General features: G+C 41.2%; 2 protein-coding genes across 2 annotated transcripts; both read left to right on the top strand.

The window, feature by feature from the left end:
* The first annotated feature begins 1,771 nt into the window (after positions 1 to 1,771).
* LOC140821415 (probable galacturonosyltransferase-like 7) lies at positions 1,772 to 4,159 on the top strand. The gene has a single exon (XM_073181901.1). It carries the CDS (start codon positions 2,263 to 2,265, stop codon positions 3,352 to 3,354), a length of 1,092 nt encoding a protein of 363 aa, XP_073038002.1. The 5' UTR covers positions 1,772 to 2,262; the 3' UTR covers positions 3,355 to 4,159.
* A 4,935-nt stretch (positions 4,160 to 9,094) lies between these two features.
* On the top strand, positions 9,095 to 11,049 carry LOC140821413 (uncharacterized). The gene is made up of 3 exons (XM_073181899.1): positions 9,095 to 10,026; positions 10,325 to 10,616; positions 10,663 to 11,049. Exons 1-3 carry the CDS (start codon positions 9,095 to 9,097, stop codon positions 11,047 to 11,049), a joined length of 1,611 nt encoding a protein of 536 aa, XP_073038000.1.

Raw genomic sequence — 11,049 nt, forward strand, 5'->3', positions numbered from 1 at the left:
AGCAAACAAATAAAAATTCCGAGCGCAGAAATTTCATGGTTAGGAGTGAGCTAACAGTTTGGAAGAGTAACAAGGTTGGAAAGGTTAAAATCATGGCGAGGGACCACATATTTAAATTTTAGTACATGTCATCATGACGACATGATCAAACATAATCGGGCGGTGTAATTTATAGCCGGAACATGAAACGTCGCATCGAGGATACAAAATAGCAAAAAATCATGGTTGTCCACATGTGTATCGAACGATCAAGAATAAGTAACAGGCAGATCGGGGTTTTGATTCACACAGATCGAGATCTTAATCATCCATTCTCATTTATTTCAATTCCCTAGCTGCAACCAAACAAACACAAACAGAGATCCAAGTGAAAGCACTAAACACTTGGATCTCAATCTCAGGTGTCCATTTCAACGGTCCAGATATCAATATAAGTAATGCCAAAAAGAAGATAGAATTAAGAATATACTCGTTGTATTTGGGTCAGACGCTAACACTTGGTCTAAATTTCATAATTATTTTAGACGAGAAAATACTATTTATATCCCCGAAAACCCGACCCTATCGGAAGCACATTAACCCGAACCATACCACACGTGAGCTTGCCTATTTACAAAGGTGATAGACCTAAGATTAATGCGGTCAAACTTGAAAACGAGTCCAGATTATGATCGGGTATGAACTACTCTATGCTCTGTAAGAGCCCTTAGAATGATACCTCCTGAACATCCGAGCTAAAAATATACCGACCCGAACTCAAACAAATATGGAAATGAATAATGTCTTATCCATGCAAGACTTCTGAACTAAAACTCTCATGACATAAAAAGAATTCGAAATAAATTTGGGTATATAACATTAAAAATTATAAATTAGCAAAGATAAAATCAATAAAATCTTGTATTTTAGATAACTTACCCTACTAGAGTCATTTTCATAAGGAAGATTTGGCTATCTAGAATGCTTATCATACAAGATATTTAGCATCAACTCTATAAATATGAGGTATCTTGTATGATTTTATATATTCACTTATTACTTACACAAATGCTACTGTACTCGTACATTTAAGTTTGTTCACAAGACTGACTTAAACAAAAGAAGAGTTATGTCGGAAATACTTTTAATGTTCTTTAATGTTTGTTCGTCCATGTAGATTCAGCTCGACTCACATCCGATCCACGAAAACTTGCCCGACTCACTAGATACCAACCAACATAACTTAATTATTTTGACTCACAGACCAAACCCCAAGTGTATGGAATTTTTGCCTTGATCAGATAATAGCATATACTTGGGTTCCATTGAATGATGCTACCTACTTCGATTAAATGAATTATGATGGTACCTACGTCGGTCTAAACCGAATTTATTAGCCATTCTTTTTTATTTTTCCTTTTTTTAAAAAAAAAAAGGAATATCAAAATTTATGATAGCCAGGACTAGAATGTGACAATTGTAGTAGTGTTTTGGCAGATTAACAAATGATTGGTGAAATTCCCCTCCCTCCTTAGGAAAGGTAAAACCGAACTTGTTCGACCAAAATGATAGGATGTAGTTTCCTAAATCTATTTTTTGCGTATAGAAATTGAATTTGTTCTTCTTAAATAATTGCCTATCATTTTGTCTTTTGTACAAAATCAATATTAGGAAATTCTAACGAACAATGGTTTATAATAAATAACAGAAGAGGTTAATCGGCAATTAATGTTTTGAAAGGGATTTAAAAAATAAATAAATAAATAAATAGAAGATGATCAGTGCAAAAGAAAGGGACTGAATTGTGAATGTGATGCAAGACAAATCACAGCTGGCCTTTCCAAACTCTGCCACCACTTTTTCGTACTTGGTGAGAATATTAATTAAAGTAATTTAGGATTTTCGACGGTGGAACTGAACAAACAAAAGAAACCCTCCTCCATCTCTGTTTTCTCTTCCTCTCCACTTCGATTTGTGAGTGAGACTGACTGCTCCATTTCTCGGTTTTCCCTTCCTTGAAGGCACATTCATGGATTGATTCTTTCTCTACGATGGACCTTCGCTTCCTTCCCACGGCAACAACCCATTCCTTTTTCTGAAAAGCGGACCAAAATCTGTCAATGAGGGCTCTCCATTTTTCCTCCAGAGACTGAATCATTCATTTCCCCTCCCACTCTGGCGGACCTTAGAGGAACCCTAGCGTTCCTTGTCTCGTCGATTCACTCCCATCGTCTCCGCTGTAAACCCAGTAGGAAAGGCCACAGATTTGTTCACAGACCCAAAATGCTGTGGATAATGAGATTCTCTGGGTTTTTCTCCGCAGCGATGGTAATAGTTGTACTTTCTCCTTCCTTGCAATCTTTTCATCCTGCAGAAGCTATTACTTCGTCTCAGGCCGACATGTATCTCAGATTTCCCACTTCTACTAACCCATCTGCCAAATTTTCCTTTCGAAAAGTTGAAGCGTTCCGCAATGCGGACGAGTGCCACTCGACAACGTTGGGGAAACCCAGCGTCTGCGATCCTTCTCTCGTTCACGTGGCGATTACTCTCGATGTCGAATATCTGCGAGGTTCATTGGCCGCCGTCCATTCGATTCTCCAGCATTCCAAGTGTCCAGAAAGTGTGTTCTTCCATTTCCTTGTTTCAGAAACGGGTCTGGAAACCCTAGTCCGTTCCACTTTTCCCGATTTGAAATTCAAAGTGTATTATTTTGACCCCGAACGAGTCCGGAGCCTGATATCGAGCTCCGTGAGGCAAGCGCTTGAACAGCCCCTGAATTATGCGAGAAATTATCTGGCAGATCTTCTGGAATCCTGTGTGAAGCGGGTCATTTATCTGGATTCCGATCTAGTTCTGGTCGATGACATCTGGAAGCTTTGGAACACTAGCTTGGGGAAGAAGACTATCGGAGCACCCGAATATTGCCACGCCAATTTCACCAAGTATTTCACGAAGCATTTCTGGTCGGACGCTAGATTCTCCGGCGTGTTTTCTGGCCGGAGCCCCTGTTATTTCAACACAGGCGTAATGGTGATAGATCTCGGTAAGTGGAGGCGGTTCGGGTACACTCGCCAGATCGAGTGGTGGATGGAGATACAGAAGACGAACCCGTACAGGATATACGAGCTGGGCTCGCTGCCGCCGTACTTGCTCGTCTTCGCAGGACACGTGGCACCCATCGAGCACCGTTGGAATCAGCATGGCCTGGGAGGGGATAATGTGCGTGGGAGCTGCAGGAACCTTCACCCCGGTCCAGTGAGCTTGCTACACTGGAGCGGCAGCGGCAAGCCGTGGCTCCGGCTAGACTCTAATCAACCTTGCCCACTCGACTCATTGTGGGCCCCCTATGATCTGTACCGCCACTCGACGTGAATCTGTAACGCCACTCTTTAGCCGGCCGGTAAATTGCCCAGTGACTTTTTTTCATTATTTTTTAAACAATTCATATTGGGTTTTTTTCATTTTGTTCGATAGTTCCTTCTTTCTTGACATTTTTCCCCTTCTTATTTTGATCGACTCCGCGCCACGATCCATTTGTATTCTATTATTCGCATAAAAGAAAAGGAATACCCCATTATTTGTTCAAGAGTGTTTCTTTACAGCAAATTCAAGTCCTCGTCGCTTTTTCTTGGGGAATTAATTGATAGGAACTACAAATAGCGTCGGTTTCCGACTGAAAATGACTAAATTGTATTTGGAAAGTGCTGAAAAAACATCCGGAGGCCTATACACTGTCGGCCTACTTGCGTCTAGTTTAGTAATTTGCCATGCCTACAACTGTAGGAATATATTACAGCTCAGGTTTAGTTGGTGGGGCCTTATTCATCTCTCTCATGGGGGAATTGTTATTACTTGTTAGAGATATCGATGTAAGAAAAAACATTTTCTTGAACGAAATAGTGGTGGGTCATTATATTGGTGGTTGTCTGATTAAAAAATTACCCACATTGTATCTGTTTGGTAACAAAAAAGGTTGGAATATCAGTGGTGGGACGGCATAATTCTAAGCAATATGTTTATGCCCGAAATCTGAAGCTTTGAATAAAACATATATATGATTCGGAGATTGCTAGGTTTGTATTCTGTTTTTTCATTTATTTTGAATTAAAACTGATGATGGAGATGCCGGCTGTTGCTTTGGTTAAATGAAGAGTTGTGAACTGGAAATATTTATATATGGACGAAGCTGTTTACAGATGTCTTGTGAGTTTTTTTTCCCAATATGTTATTGGTGTATGTGAAAGTGGGCCTTCGAAGACATTTGGAGTAATAATATCTCATAATATGACTGCTTTATTTCGAATCTTGAGTGTCTGAACTTAGATTCACCGATAATCCTACGTTATTTTTGTAGTCAATTTTTAATCTTTTAATTAATGTGACAGCGGATATGGACAACATTAAATTAGTATGCAATTGGAAAAGATGATGAATATTATATTCTAAGTTTGATGAAAAAGTAGAGATTTTACAAACCATATCATATAGGTTTTGTGAGTACTAGAAATGATTTAGTCATTTGCTTCTGCAACAAGATATCCGACGCCGATGCGGGTAAAGTACACGCTGGGTGTGGGGGCAGTGCCCCCACACCATATCAAGGGCCCAAAATTCACTTCATGGGGAGTGGGGAAAATAAAAAATAAAAAAAAATGGGCCAGAATTTTTTCTGGCCCTTGGATCTACCCCTGCAGGCAGTGCCTGCAGGGGTAGGGTCGAATTTTCCCGCCGATGCTAAGAAGTTGGATGTATCTTTCGCCACATGTGCCATCGCATCATCATCATGAGCTATGCTGGGCTATTACTTTTAACTTTACAGCTGTTAAAACAGCAAATCCAATCACCTTGTTATGTTGAACTACCACAAATTATTAAATACATGTTTTTTATTAAAAAAAAAATTGTTCTGGTGATTAGATATACCTTCCATGAGCTTACGGAAAAATCCACGATCCTTGCAATAGCATTTCATTTTCTGCATTTTTATTTGCAAGTCCAGCCAAACACCATTCTTTGTATAATTATATTTACTTTTTCAAAATATACTAATTCACAGTAATGTTACAATTTTATTAATTCAACATTTTCATCATATTTTGACTCATGTAATCATATATTTGTAATTTATAATAAATAGAAGTTAAATATTTGGGGACTTAGTGAGAGAATAAATTGATCATATATGTATAGTTATAACAAATCAATGGTAATATATCAGTTTAATGTTTCAATATGAAATGACATATATTCATATTCATATATTGATATGAAGAAATATTGTGAAGTGAAATGCAATGATTGTTTATGACTCTGAAGTGAATGTTATAGGACAAAGAGACAACTATCACCAATATTTAGTGTACCTTACTTGAATCTGTACAATCGATCATTTACCAGCCAAAGTGATTCACATTTTTGGACCGAAGTTACGTAGTTCAAATGAACTATATACTAGGGTTAAAACTCGTTGTTCATTGGACTCACTTTCTGGGCCGAAGCTGTGTTGTCCAGTGGAATAGCAGTCTGGTACATAGACAGTTGTTCAAGGATTTAGTAATTCATTCAGTCAATAGCTGATCGGCAACAAGTCAGAAACAATAACAATACAAAAAATCAAATATATAGTACAATATGATTAATAATTTGAGAAATGCATAATATGATGCAATGTATGTGAATAAATCGGTATTTTATGAAAACTTATTGTAAATTCCATGCTGAATTCCAAAATGACCATGGGTGATACCCCATAGGAGCGCGGGTCATGGATGACCCGGGAAATTAAATGGATAGCCCAAATAGAATCAATATACAGATCATTTTCTTCATCAGTCGGGTATGGGATCTCCCGTGATATTTTCTGCTTGGGCTCTCATACAAGCTCTCGGGAACTTTCTACCCGGGCTATCTCGAGAAGTGTGTCACACTCGAGTGCATCAGTATGGGCTACCTCATGCTTGGCAATCATTTCTGTCAGAACAACATGGCTTTGACGTGTCAGAGAAGCCATCAGAAGCATAGGGTATGGGCAGCCGCCTTACCATACTTAGTAGCTGGGCACTGAAAGCAAGGTAATCATTAGATTTCCTCCTTTAAATAGCAGGTATCATTCTCATTTACAGAGGCAGGATTTCAGAACTCTTGAGCACTTCACGTATATCACCACATATACAAGCCATTTCGCTTTTCTCCTTCACCTGCTGACTTAAGCATCGAAGTGGATATGCCGGACACCTCTCTGGCGCCCATTCACGAGTTCATTTCACTGTCGGCAGGTTGCGGTGGAAGTCCGAGATATATTTTCCTCACAGATATATCTTCCTTGCTCATATACATGTCAAAGCGGGCCGACGGGGCGGGCCAGCCCGCAACCCGTCGAAACCCGCCATTAGGCGGGGCGGGGCGGGCCAACCCGCCATTTTGGCGGGCCTCTAAATGGCCAACCCAGCCCAACCCACCTTGGGCCGCGGGTTAGGCGGGCCAACCCGCTTATTATTTTTTTTTAAAAAAAATACTAAACATTATTAAAATAAACATAGAGAAAAAATATATTTCAGTCAAATAATTTCATAAAAAACTTAAAAACATTGAAATGAGACATTGAAAGCATACAATAATCAACATAATCTATAAAAAAATAAAGTGCTTATTCTAATTCACACAAGATTTCATCGTACACATGTACTAAAAATTAACTCATGTAATATTATGTGTTCAACAATACACATAATTACTTTATTTACTATATTATTTCGATAATTCTGGATTAGTTCGAGTTAAATATTAAAAAAAGGGAGGAGACTGAAGATTATAACATCCAGTGTTCTAAAAGGCGCCGCCTAGCACCGCCTAGGCGGCGCCTAGGCGGTGGGCGGTTGCCCACCGCCTCGATTTTTGGCTGGGCGACGGGGCTGGGCGCTGCCACATTAAGCGGCCGCCGCCTAGGCGGGATGGTCGCCGCCTGGGCGGATAGCGCCTAGGCGGATTTGTTTTTTTTTAAAAAAAATTGGGCCTTTAAAATCTTACTTTTTATCCAATGTTCAATGTTTTCAAATGGGCCTAAGAGAGGAATGAGAAGCACCACTAAGAAGAATTTGTATCGGATGAAGAGGAGGAAGACGCCATGGATTTTGAGTTTGAATCTGATACAGAAAAAGTGTTGGAAAAATATGGAGATGAACAAGAAGAAATAGATGTTTAGACTTAATATCTATATATTTTGTCGGAAAAATGTTGAAGTATCATGGATTATACGAAGGTTATAGCAAACAAATGATAGTGATTGACCAATATTAGTAATATATAAAAATGTATTAATATCTATATGCTAAATATTATTAATTTATTATTGCATAGAAAATCATAGTTTTAGATATAAAAGTTGTATTTTATAGTAAAACTCGTATATGTCACAAGTTTTTTGGGCTTAAAAAAAAACCGCCTAGGCGGCCGCCTAGGCCCCGCCTAAACGCCTAGGCGGTAGGCAGTAAGTGACCGCCCGCCTACCGCCTACCGCTTTTTAGAACACTGATAACATCTTCAAAAAAATAGAAGCATAGAGATTTTACAGAGTGATTGAAGTTAGGCAAATGAGAAAAAATAAGGAAGAAATAGGAATTTTTATATGAAACTTAAAAATATAAAATTCTACCCTAATTTGGCAGGCTTAGGCACATGAGAAAAAATAAGGAAGAAATAAGAATTTTTATATAAAACTTAAAATATAAAATTATACCCTAATTTGGCGGGCCAACCCGCAACCCAAACGGGCTCAACCCGTTTGGCCCGCAACCCAAACGGGCTCAACCCATTTGGCCCACCTCCAAACGGGTTGCTATTTTATCAACCCAATCCACTCAATTTTTATGGCGGGGCGGGCCGGCCCGACGGGCCGGCCCGACGGGCCTGACCCAATTTGACAAGCCTACTTGCTCATTTCCCTAAAACATCATACTATATCACCAACCGGTGGATCGTCCCGACTTTTGCTCACCCGATTTACTCGGATAACATCATTGACGTCGTCTGTGGGAAATTGATCTTAAGACGTTGATATGGCTCCTACCAGAAGAACCAACCAAGATAATTCCCGGGTTTGTGGAAATGATACACGTATCTCAGGACATGGTGTTCCTCCACCCACAGGACCTCCACCTGTCATTACTTTATCCCCGGAAGAGTCTCGGATTATATCCGAGGTAGTGGAAAAAGCCGTAAGCCCGGATAGATGCTTCTCATCAAGATACGCATGCAGGAGGAGACCAGGAAAGAGAGCATGAGGCGGGGAAGGAGGAAGCGGAGAGCGAAGAGAGAGAATCAAGTGATGGGTCCAAGTCCCTACTGTGGTAGAGGAGTTGCAAGAGTTGAGACAAAACATGAGGGTGTTGGACGGACCGATGGAGGGTAGAAGTCATTCTCGGGTAGTCATTAAGGGTTGTCTGTTTTCTGAAACTATTGTCCGGGAACCTCTTCCCGAGAATTTTAAGTTTGCCAAAGTTAAAGATTATGATGGAAATGCAGACCCCGAGGAGCATCTGGCTAGGTTCGAAAATATGGCCATGTTGCACTGTTATGCTGACAGAATAAGTGCAAAGTATTTTTGACCACTCTAGTTGACTCAGTGCAGAGGTGGTTTAAGTGACTGGCTCCTCAGAGTATCCATTCTTTTGAGGACTTTCAGAAGGTGTTTTTACACCATTTTAGTAGCAGTAAGAAATACAAAAAGACTGCATTTAGTCTTTTTGAAGTGAAACAGAGCTAGGAAGAGAGTCTGAGGGCTTATATTCGGAGATTTAACAGAGTGGATTTGGATGTCCCCTCTTGCGCCCTTGAGACCAAGACAACTGCATTCACTCAGGGTTTGAGGGAGGGTGAATTTTTCCAGTTACTAACGAAGAAGACGCCCGGAGACTTTGACGATTTGCTAGCTCGGGCAGAAAAGTATATTAACATGGAGGAGGCCCAGAAGCAGAAGAGGGAGTCGGTAAGGAGAGAAAGAGGAGACTGAGTATCTAAGCCCGAGGAGAGGGGGCCAAGAAGGAGTAACCCGAGACATTTTTCTCATCATGTGCCCTTGAAGATTATCCGGGACAAGGAGGTCCAAGAGTGTAGCATGGGCTTGCCTCCATCTCAGCAATACACCAGGACTAAAAAGAAGAGGTTTTGCACCCTTCATAAAGTATGTTATCACAATACGGAGGACTGCAAAACGGTTAAAAGAGATTATGTCACGTCCTCTGTCCAGGGACATAATCAACCTAGCAAGAGTCCGAGATTGCCACCTTGGGCAGCTCGGTATCCCGGTCCCAGTGCCAGTGAAGATTCAAGAAATGCCCCGAGGGGGAGGAGAGATGCAGAGCCCGAGAGGAAGAAGTCTTCATCCCCTGTCTTGGGGGTAATTAAAATGATATCTAGAGGTTGTGCTGACGGTGATTCTAATCGGGCTCATAAGTCGAGAAGCAGAAGGGATTTTATGGAGGTAGAAGGGGTGAGGAAGGATGAGGCAGTGATTAGTTTTGGCCCGGAAGATTTGGAAGGTGTCAATCTTCCCCACAACGATGCCCTGATAATTCAAGCCAAGACAGCAAATTATGATATTATGAGGGTCTTCGTGGACTCGGGAAGATCTGTAAATGTTATTTTCAAGGAGACCATTATACAAATGAATTTACAGGGATATCATTTGGAAGCAGTAAACATATCGCTTTTGGGCTTTTCTGGCCATGCTATCTATCCAGAAGGGGAGATCGTCCTGCCCTTATCTTTGGGCACCGTGGAGCTGAAGGAGACGGTGATGACCACTTTCACTGTAGTGGATGCCCCGTCATCATATAATATCATTTTGGGGCGGCCAGCCATGAATGAGCTAAGGGTCGTAGCATCCACCCATCACCAAAAGATTAAGTTCCCAATAGGAAGCCGGGTAGGTGAAGTTCGGGGAGATCAGCCTTCTTCTTGGAAGTGTTATGTAGAAGCAGTAGTGGTGGACCAGAAGAGAGCAAGGAAGGAAGGTAGAAAGTTCAGAGTTGTGGAGAGATGGAGAGGGTAGTGGAGAAGGAAGAAATGCACTTTGTGGCAGAAGAGGAGCAGGAGGTGGTGGAGATTGTGCCAGGCAAAGAAATCCGGGTGGCTTGAGACCTTGACTTATCCACCCGGGTTAGTTTGATAAATTGTTTAAAAACTAATCTTAATGTTTTTTCCTGGTCCCATCTGGAGTTGGTAGGGATCTCACCCTTGATAGCGGAGCATCACTTGAACATCCTCCCGGGATCTCTAACTGTGAAGCAAAAGAAGAGACACTTCGGTCATGAGAAGGACAAAGTGATTGATGTACATGTTAAAGATTTGCTGAAAGCCGGCCACATTCGGGAAGTACAATTTCCTACATGGTTCTCAATGTGGTGTTGATGCCAAAATCTACCGGGAAGTGGAGGATGTGTATGGACTTCAGGGATCTCAATAAAGCTTGCCCCAAAGATCATCCACTGCCTAGAATTGACCAGTTGGTGGATTCCACCTCTGGATGTGAGCTGCTTAGTTTCATGGATGCTTACAAGGGGTATCATCAAATTCCCCTGGCCAAGGAGGATCAAGACAATGCCAGCTTCATCACCTCGGGAGGCACATTCTGCTATGTTGTCATGCCTTTAGGGGTTAAAGAACGCAGTGTCCACCTATTAGCGTCTCATGAACAAAGTTTTTGAGAAGAAGTTGGGCAGCAATGTAGAGTTGTATGTGGATGATATCTTGGGGAAGTCCAGGGAGTTCTCTGATATCATCTTCGATTTGAAGGAGATTTTTGCCACGCTTATGCAGTATGGAATTAAGCTTAACCCGGCTAAATGTATCTTTGGCGTGAAGAGTGGTGAATTTTTGGGATTTATGGTTACTGACGGGGGGATTGAGGTAAATCAAGAAAAAGTCAAGTCCGTACTGGACATGCCATCTCCTCGGTCTGTCCGAGAAGTTCAAAAGCTGACCGGGAGAATTGCTTCTCATTCCCGGTTCATATCTCGGTCAGCACATCGAAGTTATCCATTTTTCCAGGTCTTGCGAAAGGCACAATAG

This window comes from Primulina eburnea, unplaced genomic scaffold, assembly GCF_022965805.1.
Source record: "Primulina eburnea isolate SZY01 unplaced genomic scaffold, ASM2296580v1 ctg564_ERROPOS167911, whole genome shotgun sequence".
In the NCBI taxonomy this organism is placed as follows: domain Eukaryota; kingdom Viridiplantae; phylum Streptophyta; class Magnoliopsida; order Lamiales; family Gesneriaceae; genus Primulina; species Primulina eburnea.

Coding starts and splice junctions, on each gene's coding strand:
- LOC140821413 (XM_073181899.1), top strand. CDS start 9,095: ATGGGCTTGCCTCCATCTCAGCAATACACCAGGACTAAAAAGAAGAGG. Junction 10,027..10,324: donor GTTGTGGAGAGATGGAGAGG/GTAGTGGAGAAG, acceptor TACATGTTAAAG/ATTTGCTGAAAGCCGGCCAC. Junction 10,617..10,662: donor CGGGAGGCACATTCTGCTAT/GTTGTCATGCCT, acceptor TCCACCTATTAG/CGTCTCATGAACAAAGTTTT.
- LOC140821415 (XM_073181901.1), top strand. CDS start 2,263: ATGCTGTGGATAATGAGATTCTCTGGGTTTTTCTCCGCAGCGATGGTA.